A 25,257-nucleotide genomic window follows, 5' to 3' on the forward strand; every position below is an offset into this window, starting at 1 on the left:
TTTTCTTGGCACGGAAAAGTATCTGTAATCTCTCAGTTCCTGGGCTAGCTATTTTGAATAGGGATCTTCTGCAGTCACTCTCGCTTTGCATCAGACATGGGTCTCAGTCAGAGCTGGCCCAACCCAATGTTGCACCAAAGGGAAGATTTTATACCGCACCCTCCTCCTGCAACAATTTCCAACTTCTTCAATTTTTGAAAACTGTAATGACTATATACTAAAGCTATCTAAAACATCTATTTACAACCATATGCAAAACTATGTACAAAATAATGCATTTATTTAAGCAAGTGGGTTGAATTTCTTTAAGTCTTTAGTGCTTGTTCAATATGTAATTTAATTTTGGAAACATGGAGCAGAAACAGTGCAAGCTATCATCCTTTCTAGAGAACATGAGCCAGCTATTGTAATTTTAGTTGGGCATTGTTTTACAATTGAATCAGCGTGAGCTTTTTGATTTTAAATTTTAAAATTTGTTTTTTTTAAACATTACATTTCACAGTAAAACTAACTGTGGTCTGAAATTCCATGCTTAAGTGACTTTATTTTTTTTCCTATTTTATTTATAGCTTTTTCAGTTTTAGATACACACAAAACAACACACACACACAGAACACACATGAGATGCCAGTTCAACAAAACAAAAACGAAAAAAGCAATAGTAATAATAATAATAATTATAGCAAGTAAATAAATTATATATCTATCTATATATATATATATATATATATATATATTTATATATATATATACATACATACACACATACACGTGCATATATATACACATACATACATGCATACACACACATGCATATATATATATGTATATGTGTGTGTGTGTGTATATATATATATATATATATATATATATATATATGATGTAGATATCCACACATGTGGAAAATTAAAAAATAGATACCAAAGCCAGTCAGTTCAAGCCATATTCAGAGAGAGCAGAAGTCTACACCAGGAGACCAGGAGACCCCTGTGACTATAGGAGCAAGATCGGCGTGGGAGGATCGAAATCATAGAATCAAAACAAGATAATCAATTTCAATCAATGTGCAATGAAAGGACCCCAGATCTTATAAAACACAGGTTGGGCTCCAGCCACACAGTAGCGTACTTCCTCAAGATAGATGCAGGAAACCATATCATTTAGCCACGTTTTGAAACAAGGGGGTGAGGGCGACTTCTACTCTCGCAATATGACACATTTTGCAATAACCAGACCAAATGCAAGGGCCTTTTGTAATGCTCTTGGAAAAGACAGGGTATGCTTAGAATGACCGAGAATCACCAGTAAACCATCAGGGAGCAGTTTTCTGTCGAATACATTACTGTAGAAATTGAAAACACTATCCCAAAAACTCCTAAGCGCAGGGCAGGCCCAGAAAAGATGACCAAGCGTTCCATTGCCAGACTTGCACCTATCACAGGTCGGCGATACGGTGGGAAATATGCTATTTAGCTTAGTCTTAGAGAAGTGGAGACGATGAATAACTTTAAATTGAATAAGTTGAAGTCTAGCGTTAACTGAGCAATCTTTCACTGCCTAAAGCGCCAGTCCACAGATCATCCGAAATATCCTCGCCGATATCATTAATCCATGCCTCTTTAATATGTGACGATGGGACACCAGGACGAAAGAGATCAACAAAATGAGAGATTATATGTTTTGAAGTCGGAGATCCAATCAAAAGAGCATAAAAGTTATGTTGGCTGGGCTTAGACTTGAGTTGATGAAAAGATTGTTTAACGAAATCTCTTATTTGGAAATATCGAAATAGATGATTAGATGGGAGATCAAACTTGGCCTGCAATTGTGAAAATGAAGCAAACTGATTATTAATATAGAGATCTGCCATAGTGGATAAGCCCCTGTCCGCCCAGCATGTGAACACTGCGTCCAGTAGGCCAGGCTTGAAATCTGGATTCCAGCATATTGGAGCATAGATGGAGGGACCCTTTAAAAGCAGCACACGCCTGATTTGCTTCAAGATTCTGTAGGAATTACGTAGAACAAAATTGTCTTCAAACGATCTGTTAAATAGATTCAGGTTGGAGAACAGGGTGGCTGACAAGGAGGCTCCAGTGAGAGACAGAGCGAAATGGGATTCAATCTCAGGCCACCGGGGGCATCGGAAGCTCCCCTGGCCGGACGACATCTGAGTATGATTCCAGAAGACCCAAGCTCTGGCATTACAAGCCCAGTAATAATGCCGGAAATTCGGTAGGCCAAGACCGCCGTCAGACGTAGGTTTCTGTAGATGCAATTTAGAAATACGAGGAGGCTTATCGGACCAGATAAAGGGGAAGATAATGGAGTCTAAGAGCTTAAAAAAAAAGCAGCTGTAAGAAATACAGGAACATTTTGAAATATATGAAGAAACTTGGGGAGTACAAGCATCTTAATAACGTTAACACGACCGATTAGAGAAATGGGAAGAAGTTTCCACTTACTTATCATTGCTTTAATCTTATCAGTCATATCAATATAATTTAATTTAAACAGGAGCTTAGGATTTTTAGGAATAGTAATCCCCAGATATTTAAAATGATCAGTGGTAATTCTGAACGGTAGTCGATCAAGAAAATCAGTGTCGAGGCCGTCAGAAAGAGGCATAAGTGTACTTTTGTCCCAATTAATAGTCAACCCAGAAATACAGACGAATTTTTCACTGAGATCCAAAAAAGATGGGAGGGACAACCGCACATCAGACAGAGTCAGAATCACATCGTCCGCGTACAAGCCAACAGTGCATTCAGTTCTGTCACACTTTATTCCAGCAATTGAGGGACTGGCCCTGATGAAAATAGCCAGAGGCTCAAGAGCCAAGGCGAAAAGTGTGGGAGAAAGGCAGCATCCCTGTCGGGTGCCGCGTTGCAACAGAAAAGGGACAGAGCAATCATGATTCGTCATTACCGAAGAGTTAGGGGAAGCATAGAGCATTTGTATCAGTGACATAAATTTAGGACCAAAGCCGAATTTGACGAGAGTAACAAACATATATCTCCACTCGATCTGGTCAAATGCCTGTTGTGCATCCAGAGAGATAACAGCAGAGTTAGGTGGGTTGGCCGTATACATAACATTTAGTAAACGCCGGGTATTACAGAAAGAAAATCTATTAGGGATAAAACCTGTCTGATCGGGATGGATCAAAGAACCAATGTGCTTATTTAATCGATTTGCGAGAACCTTTGCAATAATCTTTTGATCAGTATTTAACAAGCTCAGGGGACGATATGATGAAACGTCAGTACTTTCGCGATCCTTCTTCAAAATAAGACAAATATGAGTGTCATAGAGAGTATTTGGAAAGACACCAGATTCCAGGTGATATCAGAATCCAAATCATGCATTTCTACTTCACTGAGAGATGGAATGTCCAAAGAATTAAGAAAGTCTTCAATAGCTGCTTCGGTGGCGGTACATTTGGAGGTGTACAACTGTTTATAAAATTCAAGAAATCTGTCATTTATTTGTTTAGGATCGGTTATTAACGTCCCAGTTGAGGTGGCGATTTTGCGGATAGCTCTGTCCGATTGAACGCCTTTCAGCTGCCTAACGAGTAACCTGTTCGGCTTGTCGCCCAGCTCAAAGTGTTTCTGCTTAAGCTTGTGAATACAATTCTCAACCTGCTCTCGAAAGATAGAATTGTACTCCAATTTAGTCGACAGTATCTCATTAAGAGTATCCCCAGAGTTGTAAGCGACTTTATATTGTATTTTTAGCAGAAACCTGGAACTAGAAAATGGCGGAGGGAGAATATTGGATTGAAACAGGATGACAGCATGAAAGCACTGATAAACTGCAGTTATTAGCAACTGAGTATATGTTGCTACATGAATCTACATTTGATTACTAAATGTTCACCACAACTTTGTTGTGCCGGTAAAATAAGATTAAATGTTTTGTGTCTCTTTTATGATCATATTTCCTTTATTTTATTTTATTTGATTCTGATTTTTAAAAACATATTTATTTTGATTTAATCTTTTATGTAATATGATGACTCGCTTATTCTGATGAGCTGGTTTCAGGGAATCTGGCATGTTCTCGTAACGATGGTTGGACACGATTAAGAAGGAGATAGGGAAACAGCAGAAGTTCCCACTTAGAAAATGCAATAGACACAGATGAACAGTTACATGGAGAATTATAGAATTGTATATATAGAAACATACCATGTAGAAGCAGACTTGTCCATGTAGACTTATCAGACCTATTTAAGGAGATACACAGAGACATATAGGAATAGTTACAGACCTACAGGCTGAATGACACATCTGAGTACAAACAGATATATGCATAAGTAGATTCATAGAGATCTATCAGTAGACATATATAGGTAGGTTCATAGATCTATGTGAATAGACTCCATGAGTTGGAGCTTAAACTTTTACAGTTTAGAAACTGAGACATTTATGTTGACATTTCAGTATCTTGAATAAGATAACATATCGTGTCTCCTGCAAAACTTTAACAGGAATGGTTACAGTGAAGACACGTTGCAGAAACGGCACATAATAGCTTATTAAAAAAAAAAAAAAGAAAAAACATTTCTATCATAAAGAGAAAAAAACTTGAGACTTCCGCGTGAGCTTACTTCTGATTGGCTGCTGTCTCGTCGACTTTGACGGTTCCTGGTAGTTTCTTTTCAGTTTCCCCGCCTTTACCGAGCAGGAAACAGGAACAAACACACACACACACACACACGTTCAACGAGGGATAATACACACCGAGCGACGGATAAAATGCCTCCTTCTCTGACTGCTCTTATTCTGCTGTGTTCGGCGTTCAGCGGGTCCACAGGTGAGAGAGAGAGAGAGAGAGAGAGAGAGAGAGGGGAGGGGGGGGGGGGGGGGTCGGGTGTGTGTGTGGAAATCTGTGCTGACAGGGTGAGAAATATAAACTTCAGAGTGAGAGAAACATTGTCCTGGACGTCACTTATTTATGACTTGTACGCACGAGTGTTCATTTGCTTTCGATTCTTAAAATTCAATCCACGCTTTCTGTTCATCACTGCTTTTTTTTTTTTCCTCACACAATACTTTTGATCACACTAAATAGATATTAACTGTTTAACTCAGGGGTGTCAAACATAAGACCCGTGGGCCAAAGCCGGCCTCACATGGTGTGTAAACGGGTGAGTATGATTAACAATGTGAAGTGCTCAGGTGATTATTTTTAATTCATGACCATTCATCAGCGACCCTCGGCTCACCGAACAACGTCCGCCTGAGTTCCTACAACATGAATCTGGTGCTGCGGTGGGATCGACCTGAAGGAGAAGCCAGTGACCTGCTCTACACCGCCGAGTACAAGTCAGTCATGTTCCCTCCCCCAGCCAATAGGCTCTGCTTGTTTTAAATGTCCAGTTTTCCAACAATCTCACCGAGGCGTCGGAGGTTCAACAGCGTTTCCGAAGAGTATTTCCCCAAATGAGATCTACTGACAACAGCTGTGAGCTCATGATGTGTCTTTATAACATGTATCGTAGTTTTACAGTTTGAATATGAGTTTCCACAGGAATTAAGATTTAGTCTGGTTTTTACTGAGACGGGGGCGTCTTTCGTTGTGTTCGGGCTGGAAACACTGAGTCAGATCTGACGACAGGGCTTTCCTGCACCGGTAATGATCAGCTCTTGACAACAATGTCAAATTAAAGATGATGTCTTGCGTGTTTTAATATCTGTTTGAGGATTAGCTCTGGACACTGACAATATTATTTACATGTGATGTAAAAAAAATAAAATATAAAAACATTTGATATCATGGTGACCAGTAGTGATACTGACAAACACACCGTTTATTTAAAGAAACTGCAGGTGCGAAATGCTTTTCCCTCTATTTCCGATAGAGTTTTAAAGCTGCCTGAGTTATGTTGGTGGTGTTGATTTAAGTAAACAGAAGGTAAGAATCCTGGAAACGTATTGATTTTAGTTTCCTTGTAGAATCGGAGTCTGAATGACCGCGGGGGCAGCAGAGGATTTGAATCAGTCGACAGCTGTTGGAGGAAATCACCTCTTTTTGCGTGTTTTTCTTCCACAGAAACCAAATCTCATCCTACAAAACGGGCTGCCTCAACATCTCCGCCCTGGAGTGCGACTTCACCCCTCTCCACCTCAGTGTGTATGGAAGGTATATGGGCAGAGTGCAGGCAGTCCGGGGCGCCGAGAGCTCCGCCTGGGTGGAAAGTTCCCCCCTCACCTTGGACAGAGACAGTGAGTGGAGAGGTGGCGATGCAGCGATAGAACAGATACTTTTTAAGCTGCGACTCGCCGAAGTCTCTTTGAACCTGAAGTCATTTGAAAATCATAAAATTTGTGTTTCCCACTCGATTTTTTTCTCTTTACTCTCCAGCCGTCATCGGTCCGCCGAGCGTGTCTCTCGTCTCCAATGGAGCAACGGTGGAAGTCAGCATCAAAGACCCCATGTTCCAGATTTCTGATCTGAGGAACGTGTACGGCGAACCCGACTACAACGTCACGCACTGGAAGAGCTCCCGGAATGAAACGGTGTGAGACGTGGGGGGGGGGGGGGGGGGGTGTTGGGCCTTCAGGGCTGAAAATGAACACCGTCAAGCAGACTTTCTGCTGCTGTCAAAGGAGAACACGCACTTACCGAGCTTTCTGTTGCTGCTGCAGGCGAGGAAAAGCCAGATCACACAGCAGACCCGGCTGGTCCTGGACGACCTGGACGCCTGGAGCCGGTACTGCGTGCAAGTTCAGCTCAAGACCGGCATCGACTCCAGAACCAGCCTGCCGAGCAACGTCACCTGCCAGAGCACCGCCGGGGCAGGTGAGGAGGCGGGGTTCTACCCTGGACCCGCCGGTGGTCTTACTCGGGGGGGGTTGGTGTCTTTCCCTGTTGGAAGTGCCCGTCATGCCCTCCACAGAAAGACCAGATGACAAAGGGTGTCGCAGTTTCCACTGCTTTTAACTATAAATACTGACTCCGACCTCGTCTGTGAGGCGTTGATATATAATTACCAATGGAACGTTCTCGTTTTCACAAATACAAGGGAGCACTGGCAGCTGGTTGCTCTCTGCAGGGCACGGCGCTCCCTGGCTGGCGGCTGTGCTGGTGTTGGTCGGCGTTTCCTTGGCGGTGGCTCTGGTGGTGGTCGTGGTGAGGAAACGGAAAAGCATCTCCAGATTTCTCTTCCCGAAAGACACACTGCCTCAGTGCTTAAAGGAGGTAGGTGTGGGTGGATCTCTCTTGCAGGACACACACACACACACGCTCAGTCTTGTATTTCTATCCTTGTGGAGACCGTCCATTGACTCCCATTCATGTCTAGCCCCTAACCCTGACCCTTACCCTAACCCTAACCCACACCACAACAAAGCCTAACCCTAAAGAAATGTTTTTGCACTTTTACTTTTTTCAGTAACAACAACATGGTCAAGAAAACACTGTTTCTCCTACTTAGGACCGGAAAAAGGTCCCCACAAGGCACGTCGTTCCACGTTTTGCTATCCTTGTGGGGACATTTGGCCCCGACAAGGATAGAAATACAAGAACGCACACACACACACACACACACACACACACACACACACACACACACACACACACACACACACACACACACACACACACACACACACACACTAGGGATGTAGCGATTCAATGCAAGTCACGATAGTATGTCTTTTCTTAATGAATTTTTTGAGTAATTATGACCTTTTTTAGACATTTTAGTTAAATCTAACTGTATTTTCTGGGGTTTGTTCAGTGTTCAGTAAGGCACAAACTTCTCAGCATCATTTTTTTTAACCGCGTCGCGATGCTCCATCCTTCGTGTGTGACACGCGGACGTCTCTCCCCAGTCTCTGCCGGCTCTTCCCGTCTCCACGCCGCATCCGGTGAAGGAGCTGCACCCCGGAGAGGAGCTCTGCGACCAGGTGCTCCTGGTGACGGGAGGCGGGGGCGTGGAGGAGGAGGAGACACAGCCGGACGCGGGGGACGCCTCGGCGCCTCTGCGTTCCTGATCCACGTCCGCCCGGATGCGAAGCGACTGGAACTGTGTGCGAAAGCGACGACGGAGCACGACTCCCCGAAAAGCTCAGCGTTCGGAGAGCTCCAAGACAAAACCCACAGTTTGGTGTAAATCTGTCCGCCGAAACCGAGCTGGAGCTCAGATTTTATCATCTCGTTGGCGACTCAGCTCTGCTGAACTCCGAAAACAGGAAGAAATCAGGGGAAGTTGGCTTCGCGGTTCAGCAGATGCGTTCCTCAAAATAGCCTTGAAAAGAAATTCCATTTGAGCGACTGAAGGTTCCTGGCACGCCCGCTCTGGGTGGTCCACTTGACCGGTTCCCAAACATTCAGCAGCGGTCACGAAGCCCTCGTGATCTTTCATTTGTTTTGTTTCAGAATTTCATTCATTTCTGTTGCACAGCTGAGTTGAAGTGTTTACATTAAAAGTGTATCAATTATTTAAAATATATTTATTAAAAAAAAATAGTAAGGATTTTGGTCCTTCAAGAAAAAAGGGCGTCAAAATCCGTCATTCCAGCTGTGTGTCGGGGACATGAAGGATAATAGTTTAGAAAGACTTTCTATTACAAACTTTGAATGAAACTATACAAACCAGTGGTCTTAAAAACCACACGGTTCGTTGCCATGAATTTTTTTTGTGTAAGTTTCGTAACTGTGTGTACAGTAATAATGATTATCCAGGTGTGTTCAGGTTGGTCAGAGTGGCGAAACGGACCGGCGCTCTCAGGTGGAAAGAGTCAGAAGCACATCTGTTTCTTAATCTGAAACCAAAGAAGCATTCACAGTTCCCCTCCAAGGTTTCTCTTAAAAAAAAATCAAACTGCTAAACAGGAAACAATTTTCTTTGAAAAATGCAACAGGAAATCCATCAACAAAGAATTCAGGATGTTTTGTCTCCATTTTGAAGGGTTTACATGTTTTCTGGCTTCAGATGAAGTTGATTCATGTTTTTGTGGTTGACTGAAGCTTCGATAAATTTTATGCTTTGTGTTTACTAACGCTGCTTTTATACTTGAACTGGTATTTTAAGTTAAGTTTTATTTTCTTGTTTGTGAATGATGAACATTTTCTGCGGTGCGATGAATGCGATGACACAGCAGTGAGAGAATAAATGAAAAATCTCAACAAAAGTGCAAAAGGAAAAATTATTTCCACTGTGATGTATCTTCTGCAGCTGCAGGCGGTTTTAGACTGAATGGATAGGAAAGATTTGACGAGTTGGTCGGAGAATTTGTATTTAAAACATTTAACAAATACACAAAAGTAAATTGAAGGTTTGTCAAACCTCAACGATAATAGTTATCAATGAAAGTTACTGCTTGGTTTAGTTTAACTCAGCCATTTGTGTCCATTCCAGCCTGTAAATGTAAAAATCACAACGACAAACAACAACAAATATTTGTGGTGGTGAAATGGAGAGCAAATGTGTGAAATCGTGAGCCGAGGACACAGGAAAAGGTGCATGTTTGAACTTCTTTTGATCATAAGACATCCAGAAAAAAAGTTTATCCATTGAAAATGTTTCAGTGTTTTCATACTTTAGAAAAAAAAAAAAAAAGAATTGAGAGTAGTAAGTTTTGTTCCCGGAGTGCTATTTGAATTTGCGTTGGACGTTGATTCTGGGGCGTCTGGTGTAGCCCGAGTCGTCGTCCGGCTCTTCCTCGCTGCAGCCCGAAGCTGGCTCTGAGGCTCCGTCCTCCGGAAACCAGGCGGGCGAGAGCGGCGCGGGAGACTCGTCCTCCGCTGAGAGGAGGTTCTCCCTGTCCTCCATCTCCTCAAACCTCCCGAGTCTTAACGACAGCAGGTTGACCTCCTGGCCGTCTCCCTCTTCGCCCTCCTCGTCCTCCTCTTCGTCGGCGCCGCGCTGGCTTCTGGGAGCCGAGACGACGGGCTCCGGTACCCGGACGGAGAAGTCGCCGTGTTTGGGCTCGGGCTGGCAGGACGAAGACGAGGAAGAGGACCGAAGGCTGGCGGTGCCCGCTTTCAGCTCGTAGGCGCTGCCGGCGCTCTGAGCGACGTCCTCCGTGCCGCCCTCCTGGTCGCTGAGGTCCGAGGACGACGACCTGGACGCCTTGTCGGCGTCGCACGGCTTCACGCTCCACAGCGAGGCCAGGGACGGGCTGCAGGCGGCCGCCAGTCTCTCCTCGGTGTGACGGATGGATGCCTGAGCGGATCACACACGACAAGTTCAACAAACTCAGTCCAGACGAAATCTGACGGTACGGAAACCAAGAAAAGCCACAGTGAAGAAAGGTTTTCTGACATGTTTTCTCTTCATAGGTTCAGACCTCTGGCACCAATATGGTGGACATCCTGCTACAACTGATCTCCTTCCGATCAGACAACACTCGGTTTAACAGAAAAGAAGTCCCTTTTCATTACTTTAAGGACTTTGTTGCTTAAAACACCTTGCAATACTTACCAGGACTGAAGGCAGTGTTGTATCTCTCAAACAGATGAAACCAGTGAAGATGAGCAGGGAGGCAACAATCCCCACAAAGACCATCAGCAAGACCAGCGAAGCTAGGATCCAAAAGCCTGCACGGAGACACGGGTACAGCAGGGTGCTTAACAGCTCCAACAGATCGATTTGGGATAAAGTATTGTTATCCTTTAGGTGATATAAATTAACAATATTCCTAAATCCCTTTATGTCATTTAAGATGTCAGTTTGATTGATCAGAGTTACTTAAAATATATTTGTGCAAGAAAAACAAAAACTTCCAAATAGGAGCAGAGTGTGGGACAAACTACGCCTGTACCTTCAGGGGTTGAAATTGCGGAGAATTCACACACAGGTTTGCTGAAGTTGGACTTCGTCTCCTCCAGGATTTCCCAGAAGCTCACCGAGACGCAGTATAGTCTTCCAGGAAGCAGGTTCTTGAGAGTCTGCCCCCTCAGACCTTGAGTTTTGATGGGAGGCTGCCATAAAAACAGGACATGTTGCGGAGTGATTTCATGCAGTTCTAGAAGCTGTTTTATTTCCTCTTTGCACCAAGAAGCATATTTTTTCATGAGGTGAACCAGTACTGACTTCGTCTCGGAAGCGAGCCTCATCCCACTCGCGGCTCTTGATTTGGAGGTGGTAGTGGAGCCGGTCGTAGACGTCTCGATAGCGCTCGACGGGAGGCTGAAGGTCCACACACAGATCTCTGCGGCAGTGCGTGACGGTCAGCAGCGGCTGGTCCATGTGATCTTGAAGACAGAGACGGTGACAGAAGAGGAGCTTTGATTAAAAAAACATCAAGAATTCTTGGTGGCACTGCTGGATCTGGGTTATCTGGATCAGTTCGCAAAACCAGAATCCCGGGGTTGAGAATGTATCCGGATCTAAAGCCTGACACTCAGATCAAAGTCCAGTTTGTTTCCACATGAGCCAAATTGCCAAAATAAAGCTTCTGCTCTCAGGGCAGTCCTGCTTTTATTACCAGACGGCTGAACAGGAGCGGCGCTCTACACGTGGGGGTCAGTGCGGCTTCAGATGGAACAGAACGCTGCTGCTCGGCTTTTAACTGGAGCACACTGTACACACATCAACATATTTCTCCAGTTTTAGTGTCTTTTCACCGACTTTTAAATCTGTTCAGAGCCTGAGAGCCTTGGGCCACCCTGCCTCTCTGAGCCGATTCAGGCCTGTTAGAGCCGAAAATGTAACAACAAACCAAATTTACTTTAATTCATTTTTTTTTTATCCTTTTATCTTGTCTTAACTGCGTTTGTGTTATTCGTATTGACTTCTGTCTTACTATCTTTTGTCTATTTTATGTAATGTGTGAACTGTGCAATTTTAGCTCTTAGCTATTCTTTTTTGGTCCACTGATGTGTTTTTTTTTTTTTAAGTGCTTTTTGAATAAAAAATTGCTTGCTTAAAAACCAGTCAAAGTGCTGTGTTGATTTTACAGTAATGAGGAATTCAGCCTTTAACAAAAGCTGGAAACCTTTGTGTGTGTGTGTGGGTGTGGTGTGTGTGTGTGTGTGGGTGTGGTGTGTGTGTGTGTGTCCGCCATCGCCGCTCCTGTTCTCAAACTCAGTAGCTTTTCGGTTTTTTTTTGTTTTTTTGTTTTTTTTCTTAAAGCTACAGTAAAGTCGAGCTGGTGCAGTGAACTAACGTTACTCTCGTCTCTGAAAAACAGGAACAGCTCCAGTCACATGTCTGGGAAATCACCCAGGTGGAAACAAGACTGGTGGAGAGCAGTCGTCGGAGGAAGCCGCTCACCGAGAGGTTTGAACCTGGGGGCGTACGCTGGCTGTGAGGCCTGCTGGTCCAGCGCGGCTCTGACCAGGATGATGTAGGTCTGCGTGGGGTCGGACCAGGCCTCCGTCAGGTTACAGAGCAGCTGGTGCTGAACGCGCTCGCAGCCGGACACCACGTCCTCCGACGCCGACCTTCCGGATCAGAGAACACAGAAAGGAGACCGGTTTAGTGCTGCCAGTCTGAACGGGTTTCCAGCCAATCGGGATTCCTGTCTTTACATAAACCAGAATAAAACTTCAAGTAAAGAAGACACTTCATCAGACTGGTTCCTTCTTTGTTATTGCTGAGATTGAAGCTCGTGGCACATGACACCCACCTCTCTGTTGTAATGCTGACTTGGTAATACGCCTGAGCAGGAGTTCCTGCTCCAGGCTCCCATTTCACTAAATGACTGAACCCTTCTGAGACGAGGGTGACGTTGACAGGCTTTGGAAGCTCACCCACAGCTGGAAAATATCAACACAGCAAATAAGAGAGTGTTGACTTTTTTAACACTCAATGGAGTCCAGATCATCCATAACACACAGTTCTCCAATAAGAAACAAGTAAAACACAACTTCAGGAAGTTGACATTATTATGTGACAGTGATGTTTTTATCTTGTGTTGCATCAACATACTCAGTCACACTTCACTTTTTGTCCTGTTAGTTATGATCATGGTGGCTCCGAGTCCGCATGCAGCACTGAACAGTTTACTTCAAACGTGTACAGTACATAAAGATCAAGCTAAATATTACTGATGTGATCAGAACTGCAACACTTAAGCCATGAGAATCCACCATGCTGATTGGGTGATTTCCTTCTGATACATGCGACTCTCTTGAATGTGACTGGCCGGCACTTGCTTTTTCTCCAAAAATTATGATTTATATTTATCATTATATAAGATATGCTGCTATGAATTGACACACCCACCTGACAGGACCAGAGGAAGCCATGGCAGCATCCAGAGGAGACGCTCCATGACAGTCCGAGCATCTCCGATGCAGGCAGCAGCTCCTCACCTCCAGGAGGGATCATGTCGATCGGGCCCACCTGCACATCCTGGATCCATCACTTTTCACGTGTTTCCTGATCTGCCCACAAAAAAAAAAAAAAAAAAAAAAAAAAAAAAAACCATGGATCCTCCATGTCAGGCCCAAAGTGAAACTAACAATGTCTGTAAAACCGTGTAATAAAGTAGCAATAAACACATCCAACTAAAACACTTCAGTTTAGTTTCTTAAATTACGTTTCATTATTTGCATTATTACATTGGAAAACGGTTTTAAACATTATTTCATCCATTCATGTGTCAAGTTAAGTAAGCCTTGGAGAAAAGAGCTGCAACACAGAAGGCACATAGCTACTAACTTTCATCAACGATCGTTTCTGGTGGTTTGCGAGACATTATTTCAAACTTTAAAAAAAAAAAAACTTAATAATCTGAAACTAAGATTATTAATAATAGACTGTTTTCGCATCCCTGCGGAGGAGCAGGCAGCCTGAATATGTCCCGTGTGCGTGTTTAAGTGGAGGAATGCAGATGAAGGTCTAATAATAACACGAACGATCAACAAAACTCACTTGATCCGCAGAAGCCTCTGGTCATCCGGCGAGCGGGTTAGCACGTTAGCACCGATCTGATCCACGAGCGTGTGAGCAGCATTCAGCAGTGAGATCAAACTGTACCTGAAGACAGAGAGGCGACATCATGTGTCACACACACCCCCGCATCCCCTCTCTCTCTCACTCACACACACACACCCACCCCCCTCACACGCACACGCACACACGCATATTCACACGTTCACTCACTGATGTGTTTTGCGCTCGTCGTTTTCTCCACGAGGAGTTCTGAAACCGTCTCCGGGGCTGCGGTTTTCCAGCGCGCCGCTACTTCGACGAACTCGACGAGCGCGAGTTTCCTGACGGCCTCTGTATGCAACGGGCCTTTCGAGAAATCACGTGATTTAGTCGAACCGCAAGATGAATGCACGCGCATAGACATACAGTATATAGAGCAATAGAGTCACCACATGTAGAACCACGCGCAGTAAAACCCTAGACACGTAAACACGTAAAGTCAGTCCGAATTTATTTATAAACCAGGCAAATTTTGCCTTGAAGTTACTTTTATTTATTCAGCCACATTTTTGGGGGACTGGAAATCTTCCAAAAGAAATTAAAGACAAGAAGCACTATTGTGGGAAATAAATAAATAAATAAATAAATAAATAAATAAATAAATAAATAATTCACATTTTAACACAAAGTGGCATGTTCAAAATGATTCATTACCTTCTCAATAATCAATTGATAAGCACTTATTGGCTCTTACAGCAGTCAGGCACTCCCTTGTTGAGCAGCCGTCAGCATGTCTCCTCTGGTGTTTCTGATCATTCATCTTCAGCAGTGAGCTGCAGCTCTTTCAGGTTGGAGGGTCTCCCTCTCCATCACTCTGATCTTTAGCTCCTTCACAGACTCTCAGTTGGATGCAAGTCAAGACTCTGGCTGGGCCACTGCAAAACGTTCCTGTGTTTTTTACTTTTTTCTACCAACCATTTCTCATTTCTCCACTACTTCTGCTGAGAGAGTTACTGGTGGTTGTCATGTTGAAATGTCCGCTGTTGCTCAAGGCCAAGTTTCTCTGCAGACTGGCTGACATTGTTGTGGGGAATCTTGATATGTTGCTCCTTTTTCATGGCTCTGTTTCCTGATCCATGGGCTGAAAAACAAAAAGCAGAGTTCTTCCAGGAGAACGCTCATTTTTTAACACCAAATGAAGGATAAATCATTGTGGCCATACAATTGAATTTGTGTTTAATCTGAACGTAAACAGAAGTCCGGAAGTTTTCTTTGTCTACATGACCATTTCCAAGGCCAAGTGGGCTTTTGTGGGCCTTATCTGGAAATGTGGCGTCCTCCTAGTCCGTGTCTGTAGAACCCAGCAGTGTTGCAGTTCCAATTGGTTTCTGACCATGTCCTCTGAGATTTTCCTCAGTTTGCATTTTTTAATAATGCTTTGCACTGTAGTCACTGGCCCGTATAATTCTTTCCTGACTTGTGATCAGTCACTATTTGCATCTGCAGGGCAGTGTCTTAACCACTTTGTCTTAACCATGACTGTCCACAAAACAACTGCAGAGAGTTTCTGTTTATCATGTGTTGAGATGATTAAAACAACAGGATGCTTTAGAGCAGCTGGGACCATTTGGAATGGTATAGAACCTTGAATTGTCCCAGAGACTGTGACAGTTTTGAAATGCATCAATAATTAAAGACATGCCAATTTTTTGGGGTTTTTTTGTTTGTTTTTTTTTCCCAAAATTTGCCTGAGTATGAATAATTTCAGGTTAGTTGGTTATATAACTGTAGATATAAAACACATAAGCCATAAAATAACCATAGACATGTAAAAAAAAAAAAAACAGAAACAGAAACAGGTACAATGACAGAGATAAAACATAGAACCATAAAATAGCCTTAAAACACCTGTGGAAAATCAGGACCTAATCTAATCTAATCTAAATCTAAAATCGGGAACATGTTGACTCAGAGTCACACAGGGAAATAATAAACCAATGGCTTGATCACCTCCACAGTAGACTTTTGTAATTCCTTATTATCAGGTTGTCTCAATAACTGCTTAAAGTCTTCAGTTGATTTAAAACGCTGCAGCGAGAGCACTGACAGGAGAGATCACTCCAATATTAACTTCTGTGTTCTGTTCTCTCCACTTCTGGGTCTGGCTCTGCAGAAAGTGTTCACCTCTGAGTCTTGTTCTGCAGGCTTTGTCCTCCTAAAATGGAGTTTTTACTTTCCACGGTTGATTATGATGTGAAAATGTTTCTCTGTAGAGGTGCCTTCAGATGGCTGTGTTGTGTTTGGCACTATATCAATGAAACTGAACTGAATTGAGGGAAATTGTTATTCAGTGTTTTGAGTAAGATTTTTAATTTAGGATATGTTCACATTTGTAGAATAGTATGTACACTTCAGCTTTTCTTTACAAATCCATTACAGTTTCCTCATTTTTCAGATTCAAATCATCAATAAAATTCAGCTAAGAAAAAAGGAATTTCCCTTCTCTGGCCATTAAAAACAGATACTAGATAGATACTATAAAGAACATTTCTTTACACATTAAAAATGAATGAACAAATGCTGAAAACACAAATCGGCAAACCATTATTTGTGTTCCAGATACCCCGAGAACTCCTCCTCCTCCTCCTCCTCCTCCTCTTTCTGAATCAAAGTGTTTGCCTCCTCATTTTCATATTCCGTGGCAGTGAAGTCTTCACACAGAAGATGCGTCCGTGATTCACTGCCTGTTTTGGTTTGGGAGTCACTCAAAGTTCGTCTGAGGTCCGTAGAAAAAAAAGGCTTCGAACTGTATTCTCTGAAAAAGTCACAGTCCTCCTCTTCCTCCTCCTCCTCCTGCTGCTTCTCCTCTTCCTCCTCCTCCTCCTGCTGCTTCTCCTCTTCCTCCTCCTCCTCCTTCCCTTTGTCGTCGTCCTCCTCCTCCTCCTCCTCGTCCTCCTCCTCGTCCTTCTCAACAGCAAGTGAAGCCAGAGTGACAGAGAAGAGATCAACATGGCTGGAGATGGAGGAGTCCTCATCTGTAGCTTGGTCCTGGTCTCCGGGTGGATGTTTTTCGTTAGTGAGAGAACCTCCAGGTGATTCAGGTCTGGTTTCATCCTGATCACCTTCCTCCTGCAGGTCCTCCGGCTCAGCCCATGACCGGACAGTGAAACTCCCAGAATCCCCTGCGGCCGGAGGCTGCTCTTCCCCGGACACGTCAGGAGAAACTTGGTGACCTGAAGAGAGCCCCGGGTCTCTGTCCATGTACTCATTCACACCATCCTCTTCATCTTCGTGTTCATCTTCCAGTTCCGTGCTGCACTCGGCAGCAGCCGCAGAAGGCGGAGATGTGGGACTGTTGAGCTTCCTCTCGTCGCTCGTCTCTGACCGGAGAGCGATCTGATCCGGGACGGTCCTCTCCGGAGTCAGGGTGTGGCCTTCATGATGCTCCGTCTGGAGGTAAGGATGGAAGAAAGTCACAAAAGGAGAGAAGAAAGCAGAAGTGATAGACTGATAGGCTGATAGACTGACGTCACATCTATGATTTACTGGACAAGTGAGCAGATTGGTTAAATGCCACATTTCTGAATTTAAAACATTTTCCTATCTGAAAGTGAGTTAAATAAAATACCATAACAGGATGAAAATAAGAAAAAACAAAACTGGTACCGCAGCGAGAGTTTTCCCAGACAGCAGTGTCTACACACTGAACATCAGAAACACACACACAGATGACTCACTTCTAGTGCTGTGGGCAGAGCGGCCTTCGGCTTGCAAAAAATCCCAGCGTAGCTGAGGCAGAAGGCGGAGACGGTCAGGAGGACGGTGGCAGCACTGAGACCAGCAATCAGACCCGAAACAGAAGGACCTGAGAAGACACACACACACACACACACACACACACACACACACACACACACACACACACTGCATTTACTAGAGCCATTCCCAGCTTCATATGTGTGTTTGGGTCTGATTGCTGGGAAGAAGCCGGAGTACCCAGAAGAAACACACACACTGAACTGACCCATCACTGGGCAGCCGCCCTGCATCAGACGGGAGCTGGTGGCGGCCGAGGATCCCCCTCAGAGACTTAAGGAGCATGTCTTTTGGAATACATGTGGAAATATATCAGATATGTGTGAGAGATCTGCCAATATGGCCGCCGTGTAACCGGGCTTATCGGATTCTCTTGCGTCTCTCATGTCATTAAACTTGTGGTCATCTAAGTTTATTTTGTTGCATAGATAGCAGACACTCGGTAAATGAATGAGAAGCATGGAGGCTACCTGACAGGAGGACGATCCGGCACACTGGTCATCTGAGGACATCATATGCCTTCTCAGTCTTTGAGAGGAGGAAATAATTGCAGCATGCAATTTATGACCCTTTTCCTCATCTTCTGTGAAAAAAATCTCAACAATGTTTGATGAACTTGGGCACCGCGACATCAACATCGACAGGGATCTGATCCCAGGTCGTATTTACACGGCAAGTCTTGACGTCCAGACCGGATTTGCTGCCTAAATCCAATTTTTTAAGCAAATATCACACATATTGTGTACTTGCAATGATTACAAACTTCGAGCTACTTCTGAACCAAATACTAACTGCAATCACTGCAAAATCATGGACGTCACATAGGGGGAAAAGTTAGGATGGCTCCAAGGGCCCTGACAGACAGCAGGTTGCAGATTTGATGACGTCGATACCTCTGTGGATTTAAAAAGAAATGCTTTGAATGCAGAGACGTTTTTAGATCGTGTCATTAGTGTTTGATGTTTTCTGTCTGTGGCATCATATGTACTGCTGCACCGGTTTGGCGAGCAGTGTTTGAAATAGCGCACAGCAGGAGATTAACACGCGGGTTAGATCAGCGGTGTATCCACACCTGCCACAGCTTTCCTCTGTGCTCAGGTAGATTTGACCGAATCTTGTTTTTGAGAAGTCTGTCTATAAATCAGATTTCATTCAACAAAACAAACATACCAAACAAGAACCTACCAGAATTCTGCTGGCAGAACCTGAACGGACTGGGGAAGTGTCTCTGCTGCCGTTACAGCACTTCATCTCTCATCACATCTCAGAATATTAGCAATGACCCTTCAGTCGGAGCCATCCCGGGACTCCTTCACAACATCATCCGGAGGAAGTGTGGAAGCTCAGCTCACCTATTCTGGGTAGCTCAGGGCTGGTGAAGATGCACTGCCAAGCTGATGGCTCAGTGTTCCTGTTGAGACCAGCGATCATTTGCACTTGCACGCAGTATTCCACACCTTTCTCCAAGTTGTCCAGAGTGTAACTCCTGCTTTTTGTTGAGACACTCTGCAGGTCAGACAAAGAATAAAATGATGAAGCCTCGTCACAAACACACCTCAGGTCAGTGTGAATCTCTGTGAAACACAGCCTTTAAACCACTCACTATCATAAAATGTACATTTGAAACTGCACTGCAGTTTGCAGTTAAGATAGGTGTCTGAGTAAAAAATTTAACCTCGAACTGCTCCTAATGGGTGGAGCGAGCGCATTGTGGGGCAGCCGCCTCCATTTGTGTGACTGTGTGGAAATGAGCGAATGTGATTAACAATGAAAAGCATTTTTGGACTGCTCATGTGGAGAAACGAAAGTGAAATCCAGTGATCATTTACGTGAAAAGTACAGTTGTTCAGTTTATTTTGAAATACAACACATCTCTTTGAAGTGGACTGAAAACAAATTCATCTGAAGGAGAACTGATGAGATCTACAGAAGATATGAATATGATTCAAAGATTTATTCAATAAGAGAGAAGCAAACAAGAAGATTTGAAGGAGATCAAAGAGGTTCTGTGGGACATCTACGAGAGATTTGCTGAAGGTCTGAAAGAGATTACGTTTGCATTTCTGATGGCTGGGCTGGTAATTGATCGGTTGCTTCAACAGGGTAACTTTATAACTTGTGGAGGGTTTGTAGGGAAGCTAACAAATAAAAGGACAGAAAAACAGTGATTAGAATTTCTGTTCTGTTTCAGATCACGTCCTAAACAGAGGTTCCCTTAAAATATTCCTCTGTTTTGTTTGTGTGTTGTTCATCAATAATATCCTGAATAAACCATCATTGCATCCAAATAAATAAACTTCATGGAATGATTAAAACAGATGGGTTAAAAAAAGATTAACAAAAAATGCTGACGTTTCCAATTGTTTTTCTTAAAACTCAGAAAAGCAACATGAAACTCTGTATTGGTATCAGTTAATAAACTGTGCTCACTTAATGTTTAAGGTGAAACATGGTTTGAGGCTTCAAGAACATTTTATTTGATGGAAAAACATCAAAAATAGCTGTTTTGGTCATAAAAGTTGCAGATCACTGCTCAGTTTGCTTATGAACTAACAAGCTGAATAAACGGCCAGTTTAGCAATGGACAGAAAGAAATGACAACACATTATTATAGATGGACGTGACAGAAACATGAGCGTCTTACCAGAAATCTGTTGTCATTTTTCTTCCTCCAACGGACGTCGAAAGAAGCGCCGTAGTATTTCTGTATGTCGGAAATGTCTGAGTCCTTGTCAGCCTGAGGCACTGAAATGTTCATCTTGATGCAGTTTCCACAGCCGCTGAGTGACAGGAGTGGTGCGCTTATTTTACCTTGCACAGAAAGAAAACGTCCTGTTAGAATTTAAGCACAGATGGATGCCAGCTCAGCCTGACGCGGTACAATCTTGTGAACGCAAAGGGGTCAGTTTGTGCCCATTCATAGTTTTGATGCCTTCGGTGAGGCTCTAAAACATAAACAGGCATGAAAATAAAGAAGACACGTGGAATGAGAAGGTGTGTCTAAACTTTTGACTGGTAATGCAGAACAGAACTGTTCAGTCTGTGTTGAACCAAACTGATTGTTAATCAATCAGTCTGCAACAAATAATAAAAGAGAGTAAAGTCTGTGATGATTGGAGCTTCTAAGGTGTTCTGCTGTTTCATCCCGACTCAAATTACAGAGGTATGTATATAATGCATAAAGTGAATGTCACAGAGCACGTAAGATACAGACTCTGGCTTACTTTGTTCAAAGGGTTGAAAGTCGACTTTGTTGGACAGCGGAGACAACGTGGAGTTGTAGGACGCCTGCACAGCTAAGGTGTACAGCATGTCGCTAGCCAGCATCACCTTTGAACACGTGCCTGATGAGTTGTACTGCCGTTCCCACCTACGCACCCCTTTGACCCTGCGGAGAAACACACCGCCGTACGAACCAGTCAGCTCTTTAAAGTAGTGCGAGTCGGATTTACAATAGCGCTGTAGCTCTCTGAGGTGTGATGAACCCAAGATTGCAAATGTCGATTCATCAGTTCATAACGTCTTCTTCCAATCTTTAGTAGTCCAATGGCAGTGCTTCATGGCCCAGGCAAAGCCTTTTGGTCTTATTCGAATATCTTAGCAACTTAACTTTATCTATGAAGCACAAAAAAAAAAAAAACACAACTGCGACAAAGTGCTGTACATATATAGACATAAAAACCTAAAAGCATCGGGTGTGGGTAATAAAACAGTTCACTGAAGTGTAGCAACAGGGTTTCCCTTGAGAAGGCGTCTTTCTTCTTTAAAGGGACATGACAGGCAATCATCCACATGACAGTGAAAGGAGATGCTGTTCCTTCTAAGGATGGACCTCAGAGGCAAACAGCAGATGGGAAAAAAAAGCAGGGGTCCTAATATTGAGCCTCGTGGAATCCCATATAAAAAAAAGCAGAGGAGGATTCAGAGTCAGCAAGGCTTAGACACGTGGTTCTGTCTGCCAGAAAGTATAATCCATGAAAGTCCAAAGTTGCAGATGCCGAACCGGTGCAGCAACCAGGATATCAAAATGTCAACGACCCACCGTGTTGAATGCAGCAGGTAGAACCAGCAGACCAAGAACCAAGTAGTCACCGAAGTCATTGGCCAAGAGGATATTGTTAAAAATCCCGAGCAATGCTGCCTCTGTGCCGTATCAAGTTTTAACACTGGAGTGAAAAACCTCTAGGATATTGTAACCATCCAGGTAAAGCTTTTCCTTCTCCACGACTTTAGAAATGAAAGCCAGCTTGGAGATGGGCCTAAAAATGGACAGAACAGTTTGACCGAGGCCAGGTTTCTTGAAGTGTGGTTGCATCACTGCAGGTTTAAAATCTTGAGGGACGACACCAGAGGGCAGACTGCTGTTAATGATAACAAGAACCAGTTGCTCTACGCTGATGCCTTCAAAAAGACGGGGGATTTCATCACGGTGGGAACCTGAGGGCTGAATGTGTGCAACCGCATCCTCTAAAAATGATAAAGTTATATAGGCTCACATTTATCAAAACCGGCTGGGCAAAGAACAGAACCAGAGGGATCAGAGAGTACATTTTTCTAATCATCCCTCCATCAGTTCTATGAAATGTGCCAGTACCGTATCCTGGAAAAGAGGACCTCTTCACACACTCTTAATTCTAAGAAATGTGTCTTTCAGTTTTTTGTTGTGGGTCTGCCGGACTACTTCCTGTCAGAGTTCCAGTTTCTCAGTGTCAGTTGATGGTGAAGGAAACCGCTGACATCTTGCCTTTACACAGAAAATCTCCACCTCTGAGTTTGGCCGTGCGGGCTTCTTCCTGTTAAAAATGAGTTTCTATTTCCACTGTATCCTGCTGCTCGAGTGAGATTGCCGAGTTTAGTAAATAAACTGAAATTAAATGATTTACACACGTGAGAAAAAGCTTTTCTTTTTTTTTTTTTGCTTGGCGTATTTCTGTGAAATGACTCAAATAGTAAACAGCCCATGTCAGTGCTCCTGGGTGCTGCACTACGAAGCTGGATTTTCTCTTTTCGCGGTCACTTCAGGGTGAACCCTGGGTTTCCTTTCTTACAACACTGGTTCACTTCTTACCGGGGTAAATCGGCACGGTAACTCACAGTGACTGGCTTAACCAGGTCCGGAGCGGGTTACACTCTGGGTAACACAAGAACATTTATCTCCACTGGGATTACGTGTGAAATATTGAGGTTAATAATGGTCACCCGTGGTATTTGTGGAACACACAAATATTCGAGTTGTCATATTGAGGAATTAAAATTCCAACACAAAATGATCAGAGTGCTGTTCGTTTATATTGCCCTGTGAAATAATATTGTAGAATTTCATGAAGTTACTTTTTTTTTTTCCTCACCTTTTTGCTGTTTCTGCAAGTTTGGAGAGCCTTAAAAAAAACACTGTGTCCATGTGTCCATTTCTGAAATAAAACTATCAAAAAACACTTCCAGCAGATTATTCTCTTAACACGACTGGAGATCTAATCAGGGAAAATTCTTACAGTTTAATCAGACTGCGTGGTTATGAAACATGGATGTTTACGGCAATAAATCCACTCCATGAGGATGGATCCGTGGTGATAAAGAAGCATGCTGCCCTGCGCAACTATCAGAGCTGGAAATGTGAAAATTGAAATGTGACACATTGAAACAAAGAATAACCCAACTTCATGCTGTTTTTTGACAGTGCGGAAACACGCCTTCTTCAAAAACAGTCAACTCTGTGGTCACAGCTGCAGCGAGATACGGCTTAACTGAGCAGAAACGCTGCCATGGTGGAAAAACTACCCCTCTGTCAAACTTTCCATCAAACATGACGGCGACTGGACGGACTCTGCTCCTTCTAGAGTTTGACTAAATCAAAGGTCGTGGTTTGATTTAAAATGCAGTTTCTTTTCTCAGGAGAAGTTGAAAAAAAAAGATGAAACAGTTGATCCCAGTCATTATCCCACTTGAATTAGTAATCTTGTCAAAAAACATTTTGCAGCAGAAGTAGTGCAAGCTGTCATCTTGCGCATGAGTCAGCTTCTCCTAGGTTTTTCCCCCACTGACTAAGGCCCCACTTACACGACAAGGAAAATAAGCGAAAATGGTGACATTTCAAGGCGCTCGGTCCCTTCCTTTTTCGTTTCGTTATAAGTCACCATAAACGATCATAACCGAAATCCCAGCCAAAATGGAGATTTGGAAAAACTCCGTCTTTAAGTTTGCATGGTTAACATCAGACTACATAAAGAAACATAATCGGCGTCATACGTGTGCGAACTGTATTTACAGTTTTGCAGGATTCTGATTGGCTAGCTTGGCTGTATGCTTCTCAGTAAACTGTCTCCTATAAGTCTGCCATGATCACAGTATCTCTGTGATCATGGCAGGTTTTGATCCCAGTTTGTGTAAATGAAAATTTAGGGGTGAAATTTAGAAGGACAAGCATAAAAGGATGGAGTTCATTTTAAAAGGGAGAAACCTTTGCGGAAAGCAGGCTGTGTTGAGTTGATCCCAGACGGTTAGATGGAATGTTACCTTTGTGATACGATGTAGAGCGTCTCCGGAGCAGTGCCGGGAGCGGGCTCCCAGCAGAGTTCATGCTTGAAGTTGGTGGAGATGATGTGAGCATTGACTGGTGCAGGAAGGGCAGCGAGCGCTGTGTGAACATGAAGACAACATGACGTGAACACGCAGCACTGACCCCGAATCGTATCATCAGAGCGAAGTTGACGCACCAGGTCGGAGCAGCACACCGATGAGGATGCCGAGCCAGCATCTCTCCATCACTCACACCCTGAAACAACACACAGACGTTACCACTCAGCTCACACACCATCACGTTACATCAAAGTACCAATGTAATCCCAGCAAGTTACTGACCACAGTTCGTCTCCTCATGCTGACAAAATCGAACCCACGTGGTGGACAGAGAGAATTACTCATCTCAGAAAGTAACTACACAAGATTACTCTTCTTATAAATAGTAACTAATTCAATCTAAAACACACATTTCCTCTTCCCATGAACTTACCAAATTAATGTAAAATGCATAGACAACTACTTTTCTTGTAAAGTAACTTAAGTAAAACTAATCAGCAATTGTATTTTTAAAAATAACTGAGCAAAGTGATTTACTTATATAAAGTTAAAGTTACTCCCTTAATGAATGCCATAGGTTACAGAGTGAGGAGTTGTTTTTTTGAACTTCAAGTAAACAGCTGCCAACCTGTACAAAACAAAATGTGACTTACCAGCCAGAGCACCGAAACATTTTTCAGACCAGTTTGACAGCGACGCTTTCATTTCTCTGCTGTCAAGTGTTACGTACAGAAACCGGAAGACAGACGGACAGACAGACGGGGGGGGGGGGCAGAGAGAGAGAGAGAGGGAGAGCGAGAGCGAGAGCGACAGAGAGAGAGAGAGAGAGAGAGAGAGAGAGAGAGAGAGAGACGTGCACACGCACAAACACTGAAAATCTCAGCCCACTGACGTCATCGCGTTCACAAACAACATGGCGGAAGACAAAAAAAATTTAAAGTGAAATTTCAATAAATGCATAAAGCATACAAAATATCAAAATGAAAGCATATTCAATCAAAAAAACAGGGCTTACTTTTAATATCATA

The 25,257-nt window shown here is 43.4% G+C and overlaps 3 protein-coding genes across 4 annotated transcripts; 1 reads left to right on the forward strand and 2 right to left on the reverse strand.

Annotated features, from left to right (window-relative positions):
* The first annotated feature begins 4,570 nt into the window (after positions 1 to 4,570).
* LOC115403701 (interleukin-10 receptor subunit beta-like) lies at positions 4,571 to 9,289 on the forward strand. Of its 2 annotated transcripts, none has more exons than XM_030112681.1 (7): positions 4,571 to 4,821; positions 5,219 to 5,333; positions 6,061 to 6,233; positions 6,373 to 6,527; positions 6,657 to 6,810; positions 7,034 to 7,209; positions 7,845 to 9,289. In XM_030112681.1, the coding sequence occupies exons 1-7, from the start codon at positions 4,764 to 4,766 to the stop codon at positions 8,004 to 8,006; spliced, it is 993 nt and encodes a 330-aa protein (XP_029968541.1). In that variant the 5' UTR covers positions 4,571 to 4,763; the 3' UTR covers positions 8,007 to 9,289. The 2 variants fall into 2 exon arrangements, with proteins under 2 accessions (XP_029968541.1, XP_029968542.1); XM_030112682.1 differs by having other exon boundaries at positions 4,581 to 4,821; positions 7,064 to 7,209; positions 7,845 to 9,285.
* On the reverse strand, positions 9,035 to 14,203 carry crfb2 (cytokine receptor family member b2). The gene is made up of 9 exons (XM_030112680.1): positions 14,069 to 14,203; positions 13,838 to 13,942; positions 13,187 to 13,347; positions 12,588 to 12,717; positions 12,233 to 12,402; positions 11,051 to 11,211; positions 10,779 to 10,938; positions 10,439 to 10,554; positions 9,035 to 10,180 (listed from the first exon to the last, which is right to left on the reverse strand). The coding sequence occupies exons 3-9, from the start codon at positions 13,233 to 13,235 to the stop codon at positions 9,608 to 9,610; spliced, it is 1,359 nt and encodes a 452-aa protein (XP_029968540.1). The 5' UTR covers positions 13,236 to 13,347; positions 13,838 to 13,942; positions 14,069 to 14,203; the 3' UTR covers positions 9,035 to 9,607.
* Positions 14,204 to 15,714: 1,511 nt separating this feature from the next.
* Positions 15,715 to 24,979, reverse strand: crfb1 (cytokine receptor family member b1). The gene is made up of 8 exons (XM_030112815.1): positions 24,883 to 24,979; positions 24,367 to 24,425; positions 24,167 to 24,287; positions 20,878 to 21,041; positions 20,298 to 20,464; positions 19,006 to 19,159; positions 17,575 to 17,702; positions 15,715 to 17,287 (listed from the first exon to the last, which is right to left on the reverse strand). The coding sequence occupies exons 2-8, from the start codon at positions 24,413 to 24,415 to the stop codon at positions 16,442 to 16,444; spliced, it is 1,629 nt and encodes a 542-aa protein (XP_029968675.1). The 5' UTR covers positions 24,416 to 24,425; positions 24,883 to 24,979; the 3' UTR covers positions 15,715 to 16,441.
* Positions 24,980 to 25,257: the final 278 nt, after the last annotated feature.

Source organism: Salarias fasciatus, chromosome 16 (genome assembly GCF_902148845.1).
Source record: "Salarias fasciatus chromosome 16, fSalaFa1.1, whole genome shotgun sequence".
In the NCBI taxonomy this organism is placed as follows: Eukaryota; Metazoa; Chordata; class Actinopteri; order Blenniiformes; family Blenniidae; genus Salarias; species Salarias fasciatus.